The sequence below is a fragment of the Limulus polyphemus genome, unplaced genomic scaffold, assembly GCF_000517525.1.
Source record: "Limulus polyphemus unplaced genomic scaffold, Limulus_polyphemus-2.1.2 Scaffold0, whole genome shotgun sequence".
NCBI classification, from domain to species: domain Eukaryota; kingdom Metazoa; phylum Arthropoda; class Merostomata; order Xiphosura; family Limulidae; genus Limulus; species Limulus polyphemus.
Genome location: NW_013665610.1, coordinates 2,611,958 through 2,632,592, shown reverse-complemented (window position 1 = coordinate 2,632,592; position 20,635 = coordinate 2,611,958). Strand labels below are relative to the sequence as shown.

The following is a 20,635-nucleotide window of genomic DNA, read 5'->3' as shown; positions in this document are numbered from 1 at the left end:
TATATATATATATATATATATATATATACATTGCCCAACTGAGGTCTAGAACTTTCTACAAACTATGAGACGCTATGATGTAACAGTGTTCACTTAAGGCAATGAGAAAAATACAGAAGATTTGAGTAATATGATGTCAAATTACAACAATTGAAGTACACACACAACATTTCATCATATCATTTATAATGAGTAGTAATGATCAAATATGTAAATGAATGCAAAAAACAGGATTTTGTTTTACTAAGAAGTTATCTAGAAATTCATTGCTTTGACATTTATCTTTTTTTTTCTGTTCTCTCTAGGGCTTTGATGGATGATGAAAGTCAATTCACATTGTCCCGAGATGGATTTGGCCGTCAAAGTATATCAGAAAAACGACATGCTCAGCTAGATGCTCACAATACTGATACATTTCAGCGTAATAAAAAGGCCCGTGAAGAGCGAGAGAGACTGAAACAGCTGCAGGCTGGAGAAAAACAAATTTCACAGTACAAACAGGAGCAGGAACAATATCAGCAACCAAGTCTTAAAGAACAAAGTCTTCTGCTTCATGAAATTTGTGTTAATAAAAAACAAGAGAATGGTAGGTTTGGTGAAATTTTTTTTACCTTGTGTCGTGTTTATTTAAATTTTTGCTATTACTGAATCTAAGAAAGTATTGTTTTGAATCATTCCATATACTAATATCAGTAAACATTTTTATTTTTAATCATTCTTACAACAGGTAAAAAAATCAGTTTTTATTTGAAACATTTTTCAAAGATTTCATAACTTGTCCAACTAGAATCTGTTTCACTATGTGTTCTGTTTCTGTATTCAATTGCTGTAGAATTTTTGTTTTTCAGTTGTATTCAGTACCTATTCACACCTCTAGTAGCTTGTCATTTGTCCATTATAATATTTGTATGTGTACTTAGTAGCATTTGTTTTGTGTTAGATATCACATCTGTTTTTTAATACCTACTGTCACCTTTCATAACCTGCTCTGTAGAAATAAAATAATCAAAATATTTAATAATAAAGCATAACCACAGTCATGTATATTAAAACCAAATAAACTTAAGCACAGCAAGGAAAAGCCAGCAAGTTAAATTTAGATATAACTGTGCTATAAAATTAAAGTTAAAAACAAAAATAAAAAAATACCAGAAACAAAGATTAATTCAGTAAACAAAACACTTCTAAAAATAAGTAAAATGAATGAAAAATACACCCCTGATTAGCAAAATTAACAACCCAGATAAACCAGAAAATGTGAAAATTTAGAAGGTATCATCGATGATGGACTGGGACTAAAAATAAACTCTGGCATTTTAATGAAAATTAGCCCATATTGAGGCAGTGGTGTCTATATTCATTTCCATAGAAAAACGTCTATCCATACTGATGAAATGTTTTTTTTGTGTTTTTTTTTTTTGGGTAAGCACCAGTGTCAGTTCTGTATTGTACATAATATTACCCTCTTGGGTTTGATTGTTACTTGTGCTTTGATTTTACATAAACTTACTTTAATAAAATGCTTATAGAGGTTCTTTTTTTTGTGTGTGTGTAAACACATGACTTTTGGCACATTACAGTTAAAAAGAGTGAACAAAAACCAAACTACATTCTTGTATTCAAACTTCTTTTTTTACATTGTGCTGTAAATACACTTCACAAAAGATTTATACAAGTATAATTCGAATACAATGTACAATAACTTCATCTATTTATTTCAATTTATTTATGTAATTAACTTGATTTATTTAAATTTATTTTATTAATTCATAGGTGAATTAAATGTAGAACAAATTCAAAACTAAATAAAAACTTTCAACCAAAATAAAAATAAAGACAATGAATCCAAAATAAACAAGAAAATGAGTAAAAACAAAAAACAAACTAGTTGAACTCAAACTTAGAAGAAGCATTTAGCTAAGTTGTGATACTTCTACATATGAATGAGCATATCTTCTTTTATATAGATGTTCTGCTCATCATTGGTCTTAATTAAGATCATAAAATAATATGAATGGACAAGTATGTTGCACATATCTAAGGCATGCTTTAATATGCTTGATATATTTAATGTCTTTAAATTTGCATGTTCTTTCACGTGTGTCAATTATCTCATGGTATATCCAATATAACCTTGTTTGGAACAAGGACAAGTAAATTAATAACCAAATTGTGTTCTAAAGTAACTGAACCAGCCTCTGTGGACTTTGATGAAAAAGAGACAATTATTTAAAGCTCTGGATATAATCTTGATAACCAACAGTGTAACAAACATTTGTATATACATTTGACTTGTTTTAATATATTATTTTAAAACAAGTGGAATGTGTGCTGTTTGTTTATTGTTGAAATTTATCATCAACAAGTCACAGACACCTACTATAAAAAATCTGGCCTATACATATATAAAAATCTGACAGATATGTTCTAATACAAAGCAGTTGTAGCCAAATGGCACATTTTACATTACATTTGCACATGGGCACCCACAGAAATATTTTCAAGGGGAAGGGCAAAACATGTATGTAGCGAATGAGCTTTTACATTATAAGTCAACAGACTAAAAGAATATGTGTTATGTGTGCTTAAATGCAAACATAAATTTACAGGTTTAATAAAAATTACTAAAAATATTTAGTTTAACCACAGTGTTATGTTTACATCATAATATGTGCAATTTTTTTCAATGTATCCGGAACTTTAAATAATTGTCTCTTTTTTGTCAAAATCCATACAGGCAGGTTCAGTTACTTTTGATCATCTTTTAAAAAGACAAATTATTCTCCTTATCTTTTTTTTAAACTGTGAAACTCACTTTAAAATATTGCCCATTACAGCTAAACTAACAATCATGCAGTGTAACTTCACTTTCACTAACTTAACTTTTTCTGATATAACTTCACTTGTGCTCACTTGGTCACCTATATATATATATTGCCCAACTGAAGCCTAGAACTTTCTACAAACTATGAGATGCTATGATGTAACAGTGCTCACTTAAGGCATTAAGAAAAATACAGAAAGTTTGAGTAATGTGACATCAAATTACAACAATTGGAGTTCACACACACAACGTACGACTCTTACCAAGTTATGTAATAAAATTTGTCATAACTATCGCCTTTTAAAGTAATTATTTTTAACACAATTTTCATGAAAACTTAATAATCATTAAATATTAAGTCACAAAATAAAACTAAATAATAACACTTATACAAAACAGTTTTGTATATCCAGCATAAACTTAGTTTCTTATACAGTAAAGTTCGTGATGTTTGCATTTCTGTTAAAAATCAGATTTTGGATGAAGATCTAGGAAGAGAAAATGAGGATGCTTAAGGGGGCTTGATCTCTAAACAAAATTTATATAAATTTTCATTATTTGTATTTGATGTTATATTTTGGTATGCTCCCTACCTCATATCTTGGATCTATCTCTGTTTTTGTTATATGATTTTTTTTAATGTTTGTTATATCTTAATGAAGTGTTAAACTTCATTGTATATTATGATGTCAAATCAATACTGTTAATAATGTTAGTTTTTTGTGTTTGATATAAAAATGTATTAAGATGGCCTTGTACAATTCTAACACTCAAAGTAGAAACTAGGTAACAGTAACTGAAGGGATTTCATAGGGTGTTAAGTGTGTGTGTGTGTGTATACTGTCTTAAGAAATTATTAAGTTGATACATCATAATAAGCAGCACTTGAAATAATTCACTAGATTAGCAGGTAGGTACAAAAGCTATGTTTATTAAGTTACTATGTAAATATAAGCAGTATTCTAAATAATTCATCAAGCTTACAAAAACATATTGTAAACTTGTACATTGGTAAATATGATGAAAAAAATAAGATGCATATTGAAATTCTTATATTATGATAAAAACTAATAGTTTATACTACTGCCTTGGATAATTTTCACTGTTATTTCATTCTAGAATTGCTAAATACAAAATACTTGTTTTTTTTGTGAAATAAAAAATGCCGATCATTTTATTTAACAAGATATTTTGTTTTTAGTCCTCAGTTTATGACTTGGATGTTTAATAAGGTTTTAAGCCATTAATAATCGTTTTTAATTTCAATGTTCTTTATTTAGTATTGATATTATAATAGAGAATTTTTCATCAGAAAATATATTTTTCTGCCATTTTTATTTTTAATATGACCTTTTACTTTTCAGCTTGAAATACTTGTAACTAATAGAAATAAACATTTACATTTTTTTTCTATCATACCATGAGAATATAACTATTTGTCTTGTTCAGGTCAACCACTCCCCTTTTAGCACATACATATTAAAACAGGTTTAAAAATTTAAGACATCCAGTAATGCTGAATGTAAAGACAGGTAAGTTTTACCTTATCATTAAAGCTACTGAGTCATCAGTGTCATATGCTTTGTTTATATTTCTGAGTTTACTAACTAATGATATTTTACATTATAAACTTGTTTTTTGTTTTCATATCAGACTTTTTTCATTTCATATTTTTCTTGCATTTTTTACTTTGTATACTTTAATGGAACTACTATTAACTGTCAAAATCAAAACATGTCTATTAAAAGTGATATGTCAATTATCAGACTATCCTTGTCTTTTAGTACCCTCTTGTAGAGATTGTATTAACAGCAGTGAGCCACAGATGAAGCATGGTTTTTTCATTGGATTAAGGAAGTCCAGTAGCTTGGAAAGTCTCCAAACTTTAGTCCATGAGCTGCATAAAGAAGATAAGAAACAAACACTGATCTCTCGCTTTCTCACAGGCAAAGTAGCACGAGCACATGGCTGCAATGAAAGCTTAAGGACTGCAAGTGACCACTCATGTGAAGAACTTATCACCAAAACTAGGGAAAACTGTAAGGTTTGAACATAAGCTTTCTTTATATAATTACATATTTGAATAATTTTTTGAAATAATTTCTTTGAAGGATTTGTAATTGTCCCAACTGATAAAGCATTATGGATGTGTTAGTTTTATGGATGTGCTAGTTGTTGAAGAACTTATTCAAAAATGAAAGCTTTTTTTAATTATGTTTTTACCACATTTGTTTATCTGCATGAAAACACCACAAGGGTGTGAAGGAATCAAGTTTTCATCCTGGCATCGTAAAAAACAAACAAACTATAGTTTAGTATATATACTGAAACTCTTTGATATTATTAATGAAATTACCAAGAACTTAGTAATGTAATATAATCAGAAAGTAGTGAAACAAACTATTGCAAATAAATGGCCAAGAATCTAGAATTGCTACATCTTACACATTACTCGTGTAACAGCTTAACACTTATAACATGTCAATACAGATATATTTAGGAAGACAAAAACATCATTCAGCTTGCTTTATCTAACTCACATTTTGTTTAGAAGTATTTCTTCCATTTTGTGCATTTCAAATTTCACTTTTTTTTTTAAATATTACTTTATAATAATGTTTAACAAGTAAGTCAGATACTAAATTTGTTGCCATTTACAGGTAAAGTAGCAACATAAAAAATCAAAAAGTACCAAGACAGTCTGAAAGGACTTTTGCTCCTGATCAGAGTACTTTTCAAATTAAATCAGGCTTTTTGATAATTTATGTAACATTTTTAACCACTACAGTAATCAGAATCATCTATGGTTAAAAAATTAAAATTTCTATTTTATACAAATTCTGATGCTATCAGAAAGTTTCACTCAAATCTTATTTAAGTTGACTGCTACTCCAAAATTTTAACCCATTTATTTCTCACTATATTTTATGACTAAATTTAAAAGAAGAAATGACATTATATTGTGTATTGTTTTGAAATTATGTTTCACTCCAACTTAAATAACTAGTCTTGTTATACTCTGCCAGCTGATAAAAAAAAAAGACCATAGATAATTAAAAACATTGAAATAAAAATAATTAATAAAGACAAAAGTGAAACTTCGAGGCTTACAGTAGGCAACCTGAAAGAACTACAACTGAAAGATGCCCTGAAAGAACTACAACTGAAAGATGCAAAAACTCATTGCAATATGTTTGTCAAAATACTACCACAAAATGTAAAATTGTAGTCTGAAAAGCTGTTCAATTGTCATTAAAGAATCGGGTCACCATCTCTTCAGTATTCCTATGAGGACCAACTTTGAAAGATCTGGTTGTGGCCAACAGCCCTTTCCTCCATCATATATCTAGGTCACAACTGATAATTTTATTGAAAGCATAGGATGTACATACAAAGTAAAGAAAGTAATGCAACACATAAGAACATTTTGGTAGTAATTTAGAACAAAGGAAAATATACTCCAATAAAGTAATAAAACTTAGTTCCTCAATACTTTGAGGTATTTTCAGATATGACTTAATTCCCTATATTCAGCCACACTGTCATAGTCATGTTCTATTCATGAACTAATAAATTAATAGCTAAAAACTAGATCACTCTAACCAGAATATTGTATTATGTACATCTCACCCTACACTGTCACTCCTGACTAATGAATCTAACAGGGAATCTTCAGGATTGGATTTGTTCAAATAATTCTTGTGTTCTTATTCTTTCCATTTTGCATGGCATTCCTTTAACCTCTCAAACTCAATATAATCTCAAAAAATGTTTAGAAAATAGTGTTGGTTTTTTAAGCTACTTAATTTATGGCACATTTGAAGATTTATCATCTCAAAAGCAGTTGGGAACCTTCAAGTTTACTTTATGTACTCGTTTTTCATACTCTATGTTTCATTTTAGAACTTTTTTTGTGTTATTAATTATACTCTAAAAGGTTTCTTTGTCTTGGCCCAAAGCTCTGTCATTTTCCTATAGTAAAAATACCTTAAAATCCCTGTTGTGAATATGCAGGGAACATTTTCATAGAATACAAGTTTAAATTCAGCTGATCTTGTATCCATCTTGTGATTGGCTTTTACACTAAGAAACAGATAAAAACTAATATTTATTTGAAATAATTGCTTAACATCATACATAACAGCAACAGTGATGCATTTCAGCCAATGTCAGCAAACTAGATTCTGCACCTTGCTACCAAAAATAGTACATGTACACACAAAAAGAGAACACATAGAATTTAAAGTTTTCTATCTGAACACTAAACTGCTACAAAAAAAGGACTATTTAATTTGTTCTTTTAAACTTTAACTTATCTTTATAATTAAACTTCTTAATTTATTTCTGAATTTTTTGTTTCAATTTTAAACTTATTTATGTTTATTTGAATGTAAATCGGTAAACCAGGTTTACCATGTCATATATATCAAACACCAAATTTACTAATCCAAATGTAAAAAAATTGTTAATTTATAGCTGTAATCATAGATCTTCTCTTTTAACAGTTTTCTTCCAGTTAAACTCAATATTATCCAAAAGATTATTCTTTATCACCCATTTTAAAATAAACAATGATTTTCAATTTAATTAAAATAAAAAAATCTGAAAATAAAATCTATAACCTATAACTTATTTTGCAATTGATTTGAACCAACACAAAATTTAGATTAAACAGTTTTGAGAATTAAGGAAGAAAAGCTTGTTTGTATGTTTTTTTAAACTAATTTTTTCTTTAAATAATGAAAAATTAACAATACTTTATTATGCAAATTTAAAAAGCCAAACATACATTTATACACATATTAATATCTTTTGTAATTTTATTTTCAGTTAAGTATTACTTTTATACAAATCTCTTTTTAATAGTAAGAATAATTTGTAATCAAGATTTTACCTACACATATTTGAAAAAGTGTTTAGTTCTTCATTAGAAAAACATATACAAACTCCCATAAATCTGTCTTATTAGGTCTGATCTTAACAGAAGCGTTTTTGAAATATATTATTATTACTTGATGAGTGATAATCAACCTTTAACACTAATGAACTATAAATTATGCAGTGGCTGAAGAAACTGACACTTGCAGCTCTATAGGTTCAAAGGTTCATACACGACCAGCACCTACTGGAAATTTTCACCCCATCCCTGCTACTAGTGACCTTGTAGGTGGACAACAAAAATTGAGCAAAGCAACAAAGAAAAAAAGTTTCTTAAAGGGATTGGGCTTAGTTTTTAAGTAAGTTGAAACACTAATTATAATTTTACAGTATAATTAAATGTTTTTCTTCATCTTTAAAAAGAATTCTTTGTTTTTTAACTTTTAAAAAGTGTATATAAACTTTTCCCTTTAGATACAATTGAGATGATTTTTTACAAGAAAATTTTTTAAATTATCCTCGTGGTAATTTGAGAATTTGCATACTAAGGCCTAAAAGTATTGCACATACAAAGTGATCTAATATATTTGTTCTAGTAAATGGTACCTTTGTGTTTGTTTTAGCACAAAGCTACATCCGGTTATCTCCCGAGTCCACTGTAGTAAATGCAACCCATATTTTAGCATTTTAAGTCTGTAATCTTACAACTGACCCATTTAGAGACAGTAATTTAATGCACAGTAGAAACTTGCCCCATAGTTGTGCACATGAGCATAATGTGAGCTGAAAGATTATTTGGATTCCACTGAGATTTTATTGTAGATCCAACAAGAACATTCTCATGTCATCTATCTTCTAATTTAAATATTAGTAACTTCCCAGTTTGGTGATTGGGAAATATATATAGTTAATTTCAATTTACTGAGTATTATCATCCGCACATCTTTAAAGCCTTTTCTGTCTGAGCACTGCATCAATGTACATTAAAATGAATCTGTGTCTTATTTACACTGGAGGATCTGCTACCATAGCTTTCATTTTTCACTCTTTGCAGCATATTGAAATATAATATTACTGCATAATTATCTAGTCAATCAAATACTTGTTTCAACAGTGGAAACAAGAACTTGATGGGTTAGTTAATTCAGGAATATAATTTATGAAGTATACCCAAACAGTGTATAAACTACATAAGAAAAATAGAATGATTTATATACAAATGTTCTGCTATGTATATATATATATATTTTTTTTTTTCTTACATTTCAAGTGAGTATATAAAGATAATTTACTTGCACAGTTGAAAACATCCTGTTAAATTTATATAAAATAAATGTATCATTTTTAATATTGTTCTTTTAAGCTTTTTTAAGTTTATAATATGTTACTACTGATGTCTATTTCTAAATACATATAGAATGTGCACATTAATCTACAGTCTAGTTAGAAGCTCCTTAAATGTTTTTTCTGTTAGACACAATTATGTTTGTAATTAATCACAAAGCTACACAATGGGCTATCTGTACTCTGCCCACCAAGGGTATCGAAACCCAGTTTCTAGGGTTGTAAGTCCGCAGACATACCGCTGTGCCACTGGGGGGTACACGATTATGTTTGCAGAGCTTTAAATTGTTTGGAAAGCTAGTGAATAAAATATATTTTTGGTACATGTATTTTTCTCTATGTGTGTTTGTAAGTAATCCCAATTTCTTTTAGTGTTTCCTTATCTATATTTTGAAACCTTTAAAGTTTTTACTCTCATAGGTTTGGAAAAAACAAAAAATTGGCACAAGAACAAAGAAGTAAATCTTTCAATGAAAGAAATGTAGATGAAGAAGAAGAATCACAAGCATGTCGAGTTTCTTGTGAAAAACAAGAAAGGTAAAAAAAAAATAGTTGTACCAAATTTGATAAAACATTGTTTATTGTGGAATCCAAGTATGTTTTGTTGTCAGGAGGATTAAACAGTTTTGTGAGTGCTGAAAATAAGGAAGAAGTGCTGAAAAAATTAGTGTAAAATAGGGATGCACGAGTAGTAAAATTTGGCCAAATAATGGGTACCCAGTTACTCCCCTTACCCAAATTCTCCCCTTGCCTCACCCAAAGAAAAAAAAACATACACAAAAATTAGAAACAAAAACAAAATTGATGTTTATTACATTTAGCCGAATAATCACCAACAGAACATTCAAGTTTTACTTTCAACTTTCAATGCCTAGCCCCAACTTCTCAAACCCCACCTTACCCAGAAATCCCCTTCTCAAGCCATGCCTGTTATTAACCTCTGTTGTTCTTTCAATTCCCAACTTTCAGGGGGCAGTCAGTTTTTTTTGCTCAGAACATGTTTTTATAATTAAACTAATTATTGACTGTAACTTTCAGTACCACGTTAGGTGTTACAAAGATTAGGGCTTAGATGCCTAACTGTGACACTCAGCTTGAGCCAAGTATTACCACGTAGCTTAATACCCTGCCCGGCTGTGTACCCGTGCATCCCTAGTGTCAAGTATAAGAATCAATGACTGAGCATTTGTTCAAATATATACATCTCTGAGCAGTAACAACAACAACACATAATCCTGATGCATGTTGACTTATGCGCTGCTCGAGATGTTTTGTTTCCAAAGTTAAAGAAGCAGATTCCTCATGTTCAAGAGAACAACTCGGGAAGACCTAGATTTCTTCCTTAAGTGTTTGGAGCTGGTTACTGCTTGGAATGGCTGGACTCAGTTATAGGCAGCACAATACCTAATGCTTGTCTTGGCAGACCAGTGTTTAATTTGGTTAAGCACATTGATGAGGAATAACTTGGTAACTAACTGAGCTGCACCAAATTTTTGACCTGGTTAAGAACTGATCTATTCATTGGAACCGAGTTCAAGTCTTGAAATGGATCCATCAGAGAATGCAGTCACCTTTTAAACAATTTGCATAGCTATATACATGGGAAGACATTTTCCATCATGGTGTCTACAGATTTAAAGGAAATCCTTATCAATAAGTCTGTGGAAAACTACCTAGTTAGGTGGTACAATATCACATAGGTGTCCTTCTAAGTTGCCTGTATCACAGAAAGCTCATGTTTCACTGAAGGTTCCCTTGCCATAGACACATCTCAGAACATCAGAACAGCCATAATGGTTACCTGTTTTGGTAGTAGGTTGTTATCAATGGAATTATTATTTCACATCAGTAAAGGCAAATTATGCAGTAGGCTCTATCATAAGATTGTTATGTCTAAATCACACCACTACCACCTGCTTGCTTTCCATAATCCATTTAGTGTACAAGGATAATTGTTCCCAACAACCATTTCAAGTTTGATTGCACAGAAATTCAAAGGAGCTGCATCCAGTAACTTAGCCTATATGTCTTCTATGGACTAGCATGAATACCTATTTCATTTTCCAACTGCTTTTGATATGCAATGGTTAAATGGGAAGTATGACTGAAAGCCTCATCTGAGTGAACTCGTAACCTGTTGCCTCATTTCTAGATTAAGATCTTTCTTATGTTTCATACAGTTGCATGAGATAAATGGATAGCTTTTGCAACTGACCTTCATGCTTGTTGATTCTCACCTACTTTATTTATATTGCTGCAGATTCAACTTGATTCAGGTCTATTTCTGGATGGTGCTAGTACCCCAAGTCGATCTATGTTCCATTGTTTCCAATGCCATTCAGCACAAGGGATATTTACATCTTGGAAATTTTAAACCACTGATCTAAACACATCTTTATGCTCTGAGTTTATGAATATTTTGTGCTATAATGGCAGTTACATATCTTTTCCAAAAATGATCAGTTTTTGGTGGCATCACACTATCTATGAAATGCCAAGCAATGTCAAAATATAATTCTGATATATGCCATTCCACTGCAACTATATGTCAGCTGTGATTATTGATTTGTACATTGAAAATCATTTTAATATTATGTATTCAACCATCTGTATTCATAAATTTGTGGATTTTTACTGGGGAGAAAAAACAGAAGCTTAAACTGTTACCCTATGTACTCCATAATGTTAGTGAAGAATATTTTTGGTTTGATCAAAGTAAAATATTAATATAAGCAGGTGAAATTATCTGCAAAAAATTAAATCTCCTGACAATAGTTTTTGTCATATCAAAAGAAATTTGGATATACCCAATATTTTGGTTGGTTTCCATGTCATATGTTCATCATAGATAGTGAAATATTCCATAAGCATGCAACTTTATAAAATACTTCTTTCTCAGTACAGTTATAGTTAGAACATACATTATTGTGGACTGTGATCATATAGTCTTAAGCAGAAAGTAACACCTGGGTTGTGTTGCTTCAAGCTGTGTTGTGCTTTTGTCAGAACATAAACATATAGGAGTAAGGTATTTTGTGCTGATGGGTTCTCGTGATCAGAAACTAGATGCCAGCACTTATACAATACTAGTCTGATTTCAATCTCTCTAGGAAACTTTACCAGCAATTCTAAATCTATATTGAGCTCTGTTTCCACAACAACTAATTAATGGTGGAAGACTTGTGCAACTTGAGTGTTATCTGTGGTCACCACTAGGCAACAACCCAGTGAGGAGTATGGCTGTGTATTGGTGAAGTGTATGTCTCTTATGAAGCTTGCTGGATTGGAATATTCAAACTCCTTGGGAGACTGATATACCTTTGTATGTATGTATATATATATATATATATATGCTTGTAGAAATGGAATGTGACTAGGGCAGTAGGTTTGACACATTACAACTTTCAAGTCTATGTCTCTAGCTGATCTTCTGACTAGTCAGAAATCAAGTTGACCAAGCATTTTCATCTAGACTTTTATGCCATATAAAATCCAATTTTTGACCCCTCTAGCCATCTTATCTAATCAACTAGAGTGACCAGAGATCAGTTCACTATGGAAAATTGTATTTTCTTCAGTGACATCAGAAGTAACCTGAAGTACTAAAACCTCTGGGGGAATTTCTCAGCCTGAGTGCAGCAGACATTAAACATATGAAAGAGGATCTTCCGCTAGTGGAATTCTGAAGTGTAGGATCCATCTGTTACTGCTTATGGATTTATCTTGGAGTTAGGGAACCAGTGGCTCTTCCCACAACAAAAAAAAAAACATGCCATCAGACCTCCAAATACCAGGATTTACAGGGAAGCATTACCTTTCCTTAATATCCCACTGAAGCTGAGCATGCCCACTGCACAGCCAACCCTTGCACTGACTGCAGCACATCTGAACAGAAGAGATCAGATAAGTAGTTGTGTCTATGTGTTGCATGTCATTTTTACAAAATTTGGTTATTGGTGTCAATCTTTGCTAAAGCGCTTTGATTTTATATCAATGAATTTGAGTATCCATGGGTCATTGTGAAAATGATTTTATTCTTGTGAGATGGGAATTATTTTTTAAAGGGTTTAATACTAAAATGCACTACAGAGATGGGTGAACTATGTTAAAGGGTATTTTCATCATGTACTTGTATGTTGAATCATCCTGTACTGTGTATTGAAGGGATTTATTTTTGTAGATGTTGTTAAAGGGCTATGCTTGATTTTGAATTGAGTTCACGTATTTTGTATGAATGCGCATTAGGCTTCATCTTTATTTAGGATATTTAGTATTTCTGACGTAAAATGTTATTTGTACACATTTCTGATAAGGGTTTACTTTTGTAATGTGATTACCAGTTATCTATGTTAAAGCAAATTCTATTGTGTTTGCAATTTTTTTTTTCCATGTATGTATTCAACTGTTGTTATAAGGCTTATTATCATTATTATTACTATATATTTCGTTCATGTTGAAGGGTTTTATAAAATATTCTATTATTGTGTTGATTTTGAAATTAATATTGTTTTGTTATGCTTATGTGTCTAGTCTTTGTGTCATGGTGTAAAAATATCTGTATAGGGTAATAATAAACTTTTAGTGGACTGTAATTTAGTGTTTTATTTTATTTTAGAAGTTACTGTTATTAGCATTTACTAAAAGTGGTAGAAATTTTTGAATAGGATACATAAAGAGAAACAAAGACAAGAACAACAAGTGACATGCAGTAAAGGACCCTTCAACCTAGCAAATAACATTTCTCTTCAGAATAGGCAAAAGAAAGTGCATAAACTCAGAACTTGCCACCAACAACATCAAGAGCAAAAAGGCTATTATCCTGGGCACGAAGAAGTGGTTGATCTAAAACCAGTGAGTTTTGGTTAATAAATATTGTTACACTAGTGAACTTAGATTTTCAATAAGGCAAACAAATACCTTGAAAATATTACTATTGTTACGCCTCTGTGTTCGTTTGTTAATTTTCCGAAAAATTTCTTTCCGAAGAAACTTTAGCGATACAAGTCCTTTTTTGAATAAAACTAGCTTATTCTTTCTTAATACAACTTTGCAATACACTTAATTTCCACAATCACGCTATAACTTAAACACTATAATTCACAACAAACGATTCACGCGCTTGACTCAATTGTCCGTCTCTATCTCTGTCAGCAAACAATTCCATTGTTGCCATCGCTTCTTGGCGGTCTTATATACAAGAATACCGCACATCCAGTAAACACTCGAGGCTTCACGAAGGGACATGAATTTTCTAGAAGCTCATGATGTGTTACTAGTGTCACGTGACTTCCGCTGTTGTAACACTATGTTAATCTAGTTCCTTTTTTATGTTCTAATTTAAAATACAAACAAACTAATGCTTATTTAATATCTAAACTTGAAAATAGATAGGTGAATTTGATTTAAATATGGAACTTATTTGAATTACATTGGAAGGCTTATTAAAAGCATTTTGTGGAGTTAGCATGAGTTAGCTGTCTGTACTTTAACTGAAATTACTGAGAATCTTTATGTTAAAATCTAATTACGTATGAACATAGTACTCATCACTTGCTTACTCTTTCAAAACTAATAGCTAAAGAATTCAAGAAATTGGCACATTTAATTATAAGTGTATTTTATATTTACATGTTAGTGGATGGTAAAGAAAGTAAAATACTGAGATAAGAGTTCCACTTCAAAATTTCAAATATAACTTAAAAATAAAGAAAATGGTGGAACAGTTGTTTTACTAAATGTAACATCATTTTTTCCTTAAAAGCACGGGCAACTTATTTTAGCTCTCAATAAAGAAACTGCACAGGCCAACTGAGTCATATCTATTAAGCTAATAGAAAAATTGTTGCAAGTCTGGAGCCATTAATGTTTAAAGTGGCAAAAAAGTGCTTAATACTTAAGAACATATGACCAGTCCATTTGACTTTTGGAGATGTAAGAGACTAAAGAAGTACACACACACATTTTATATACTACTATTGTATTGGATACTTGGTGTAGTTTTTATGTTAGTAATTTAGCTGACAGTTTTTTTTATCACAACTCTTACCCTGTTGAAGTATTTGATACTTATGATAATGCTAAGCTGTGTGGCAAAATACCTTTTAATTAACGTTGGACATTATCTTGTTGCTTGTGAAAAAAAAAATGTCTTCTAGTTTGATATTATAATAGTTTTTAGATATTTTATTTTAGGTATAGTCAAAAGGCATTTTGGAAAACATTAGTAAATATCATTAACAATGTTCTAGCATATAAACTACACAGCAAATCAAGTATCTAGTAATTAATCATGTTATCTAATATGTAAATGATTAGTCATTAAGCTTATCCTTATAAATGTTCATTTGGTAAATGTGGTTTTACATCTGTACATTTCATTCCAATATTGAATAGGATCACCACAAACAGCAAAGGATGTCTGACACTATGTTGCATGCTTAAAATACAAGTGTTGATAAGGTCCTTGAATTAACCTTATGTGCATGGGTAACATTTAGAACATCCAAAATGCACACCTACAGTTTTTTTTAGTATTCCTGTTTGCTGTATTTGCCATTTACTTTCCTCTACCATACAGTACTTTAGAGTAAAATGAATAGTTGATAACTCTTTACATCAACTACATAATACCATGCTGAATGACACTCTGTAACAGGATGTGACATTCATTTTGACACCCACGCAAATGCAAACTGTAAGATAGAGACAAAAGTAATTTGATTCTTCACATAAACATCACTTTGCACTCTGACTTTCATGAGTTTGGTTGCCATAGTCATTGGGTACAAATACTTTTGTAGCACAACTTAATTTTAGTGTACTTCAGGCCCTTATATTTTACTAAAACTTTTTGACACATTTTGTGCAGGCTACAGTTAGTACACCTATGTAGTTATTTAAATATATATTACATCTATATTTAAAAAATGTATGTGTACTGTAAAAATATCGAACAAAGTTTTATCAGTTTTGAAATCCTACATAATTACTAAAGTCTTTGGTTATATCATCTTTAGCTTTTGATCTTTCACAATAGTGGTTGGGTATTTGTCTTAGGTCCTTTGTAATTCTTTATCTAATGCTGGTCTGTTTTCAGCTAAGTCAAACTATTTAATCTCTAAACTCTATTCTTTAGGCAATCAAGTCTTGGTTAAGGTACAGTATTGCATATCAGACTTCTGTCATAGTATTCTATCCCAGTTAAGTTTTGCTTTAAAAATTAGTCATTTAATAAACTTTATTTCATGCCGAACAACTACAACAGATAAGGAAGTTTTACACACTGTACATAACAAGAAATATTCTGAAAACATTTCAAATTATTGAGAAAACGTACTAGCATTTGAGACAGCTGAGGAACTTTGTACTTGCATTAAACAATGTGTAAGTATAACATTATATAAAACATTTTAAGCATTTTTGGCAAGAAAGATTTAGAAAACTTACCCATTCAAAGCAAAATTATTATAAATATTTACAGTGAGGTGCATCCTGCAATATTAAACCACCTAGTTTTTAGTTCTGCATAAAAAAAATAACAAAATTAAATTTCAAAGTTATAATATCTGATATGCAATTGCCAACTCATCAGTTTGTACAATTTTACTAATGTTAACACTCCTATACTCTCAGTAATCTATGATAACAGCCAACCTCTTCCTTTTGACTTTAGGTCTGTCACCTCTACAGTTATTAATAAAGTGACTGGGTAATCCTCATTTAAAGCTGTTGTTTTTATGTTAAATCATTCTAGTTTATATGATTGAACCTCCATGTTGAATAAACTGGTAGTAACGTGTTATTAGCCTATTTTAGTCAGTTACAGTATTTCTTCAGTTGTTTTCTGGTGGTGATGAACATTTAATAGGCTTAATATCCATGATATTAGAACTGTTAAGTTTTACGAAATTTACTTTCTAGCATTTTGGTTCATAAATTTACCTCTCTCACACCTAATCATGAGTAGCTATCTCAATAAAATGTAGTAATATGACAATAGCTGTATTGGATTCATCATATTAAGCCTGATATCAGTCCTTTAATTCTAACAGTTTTTTTCTTGGGATGATCATAAAGCTTATTTAACCTGTAACCCAATGCTCGAACAGATTCTCATCTTTGCTGATTTTGAATACTGATCAACATGATTATTTCTTGCGTTTGTATTTGACAAATAACTCCCCCTTAAGTCTCGATGTTGCATAAATTGCTAGTAATATACTATTTTTCCCATTCTAGTCAGTTAAAATATTACTTCAATTGTTTTGTTGGTGATTCTTACTGATCAGAGTTATATCTTAGAATTTATTTTGCTTACATCTAATAATTAGCTTAATACATCTTTTAATCTACCACACAATACGAGGATAGCATTTGTCAAAGTAGATTTACTCATAGTTGCAAGTGCTACAGGTGCAACACTAATGCTATCCACAGCAAGGTACTACAAGAGCAAAATGCTATCCATAGTTAGGTACTACTGTTTTGGTCTTTAACTTACACTTACTTCTTTGAACTTAATAAAAACTCAGCCACTTTGTTATATGTATAACAAATTTACTGCTTTTCTTCTTAGTTAGAAAATTGTTGTTGAGTGGGGGTAAATAAAAAGATTCGTCAAAATATCAAAATTATGGTCACATACCCCAGTTTCTCCTGACAATGATGACTTTTCACTAAGTTGAAGAATTCATACTGATATAGATTGAGTGGATAGGAAACCAACATTATATTTATATCACTTTGTTACTTATCTGCATTTATTAATTGGATCACCTGGGGCTTGGTGACCACATCCATGGTAGAACATTTGAATCTATACACATACTCCTTTCACCCAATGTTTAGACTTGCACTATTTAGTTATTAGGTTTTATTTCATTTCTGAAATCCTACTGAAACAAGATACTATTAATTCTGATTCACTTTATCAAATTAAGTTGCTTTAGCTTATTGCTAGTAAGTTGAAATTAATATAAAAAAAAACTTGTGATAAATGACACATAAAGTTCAATGAAAAATAAGTATAAAAAATGTGAATTGACACAAAAAGTAACCTATTGAAATAACCAAACTTTTACAGTGTAATTGTATTAGCTTCCTTTAATGTAGCTTTTCTTAACTCATAGGACCATAAGTATGTATGAAAGAGTCATGAACAGACTTTTGAAAATAGATAATAATTTATTCATTTAGTAAGTCAGATATTTTTTTGCATTAAAGCCATTTACTGGATCATGACTGGTCATTGATGATTATAAATTGGTCCTGAACCACTTTCAAAACTGAGCCAATGAACAGCTATGTTTTTAATTTATATCTGTTTTTAATACAATTATATATCAATGTCTTTTATAGAGACAGAAAACTGAGACTGCCCACAGTAGAATCAATGATTTGGGCATCTATAGGGAGATGGAAAGGTATGAGCTAGACACCTTATTGTGCAATTAGACTCTAGTAATGAAACCAGGGTAAATATGGCTAGAGAAGAAAATGATCTTAGGAGGTGGATTAAAATCCAAGGAATGCTCAGTTATAATTGTATGGATTATTTTATTAACTCATATGTAGCCTTTTGTTAGTCATAATCAAACAGAAAAGTTAAGTGTGTATCTCGATACTTTTCATAAATGCCATTTTTGTATTATTTATTGAGTAACTGTATATATTTTACCCAATGAATTCATTACCATTAACCAAAAGTTAATATAAAAATATTGTACAATCTCTCACATGAACTACCTTGTTGCAATAGGGTCTGGAATGGTTTGTAGTGGTATATGATTTGTTAAATGGTATTATTTTCCATAAAGGGAGGATTGGGGTTTTAGCAGGTTAGTTATGTTGTGTTGAATTTTTCTAGGCTAGAAGGCAGGGAAAGTTTGGCTACCTCAAACAAGTACAGCCATTACATGAACTACAAGGAAATTCAGCAGAATGTGCACTTATTCAGACATCAACCTCCACATCCACAGACGATCAAGTTCTCTCCTGTGGGGCGAAGAAACAGACCAGCGTCAAACTTCTTTGAATATGAAAGCATGCAGTTTCTTCAGCAAGTTGATTTTCAGCATCATACAGAGTCTAATACTAACTCTTTACCTCATCATTCCAATCAATTTGTTCACCAAAAAAATAGAACCTCCTATATCCATTCCAACTAACCAACACTACAGAAAACACCAAGTGCATTCCTTCAAGCCAATCACATGGGCCTAATATTTGTCCCATTTTTTGTTTCAAGCCAATTATCGAGTGGCTCTGTGATCAAGGTCCTTGATCCAAGGTTTAACACATATACAGATTTTGCTAATACGTTAAAATGTTTAGAAATTTATATCCGGCATAGGAGAGGTAATGTCTGTAAGTTATGTACAAGGATTCCAACTGTTAGTCAGCTATAGTTTAGAAAAAATAACCAAAACTATTATCCTCTTTAAGGAAAAAAAGTGACCATTATCAAAATAAAAAACAATTATTGGACCTCAGCTACCATATTTTACCAGCTTCGTGTGGCAATGAAGATTATCACAAGCATTACTTACATTCTCAACGAGAAGAAAACTATTTATCCAGTCACATATCAAAAACAAATAAACCTAGTTTTTTTGTTTGAACTTATGCAGTATGATCCAATTTGAAGTTGCACACATTATTGTACAATTTTAGTTGATCAAAATGTATTGTGAATTCTTGCTATTTAAACTGGAGAATAGAATCAGTGTGCTATTAAGCAACTTTTATTTCACATGTACAGTAACTAATGTCAGTGACCTCAATTCTGTGTTCATAACTGTATAGAATCTTGAATTGTAATTATGGTTTGTGACCAAAGGATCTCTCCATTTGTTGTTCCTCTCTTGATGCAAGTGCTTAAGGTAAATATTAACTGTAAACCTGATTAACTAAGAAACTTATTAACTGCTTTGTACATAGAATGTACAAAATATGCAGTTTTATAAAAATGTTAATTATTACAGTAGTTAAATGTAGTATTTCATACTGTTTAATTTCATATTTTTTAGATAATTAAATTTTACATGTTTTTTTTGTATTAGTAAGTTTATTTTGGTACCTAAATACAGATACATTTCAAGCTATGGTTGGTAATTATTGAAAGTTTTAGCCTCTTTGTGTATCAACTGTCATAGTAATTGATAGTTAAAAGAATTTTTATCATTTTAAAGCCTACCCATTTTTTTTTGTATTCTGAGCCACCATAAAAAAATGTTTTTGTATTTTATTAAATAAAAAAAATATTTATATATATATATATATATATATGTAAAAAACTTTAATAATCTGAGAATCAACATCTTTAGTTTCCCCTAAAAAAATAAATCTTTATAACTGTATTCATTGTTCAGGGTATTGCAATGTATACTTTCTGATTTCAAAAGACATATGTCACGTAACGATTTCTGATGTGTGCATAGAGTATATCTGTAATGAGAAATGATAAGATAAAAACAGATTATAACAAACAATCTTTGCAATAGAGTAATTTATATTAAGTTTAGTTATGTAAATTGTGGCCATAGAAGATTATGTACATTACCTACAAGAGCTGTTATAATATGTAAACAT

General features: G+C 30.5%; 1 protein-coding gene across 1 annotated transcript in view; it reads left to right on the top strand.

Moving 5' to 3' along the window:
• LOC106464713 (partitioning defective 3 homolog B-like) overlaps window positions 1–20,266 on the top strand; it is a 55,603-nt gene extending 35,337 nt beyond the window's left edge. The window contains exons 14-20 of the mRNA XM_013925239.2: window positions 306–586; window positions 4,609–4,863; window positions 7,887–8,061; window positions 9,467–9,583; window positions 13,711–13,897; window positions 18,404–18,468; window positions 18,912–20,266. Of these exons, the coding sequence (XP_013780693.2) occupies window positions 306–586; window positions 4,609–4,863; window positions 7,887–8,061; window positions 9,467–9,583; window positions 13,711–13,897; window positions 18,404–18,468; window positions 18,912–19,212 (1,381 nt within the window). The 3' untranslated portion in view covers window positions 19,213–20,266. The remainder of the gene's footprint in view (window positions 1–305; window positions 587–4,608; window positions 4,864–7,886; window positions 8,062–9,466; window positions 9,584–13,710; window positions 13,898–18,403; window positions 18,469–18,911) is intronic.
• The last annotated feature ends 369 nt before the right edge of the window (window positions 20,267–20,635 follow it).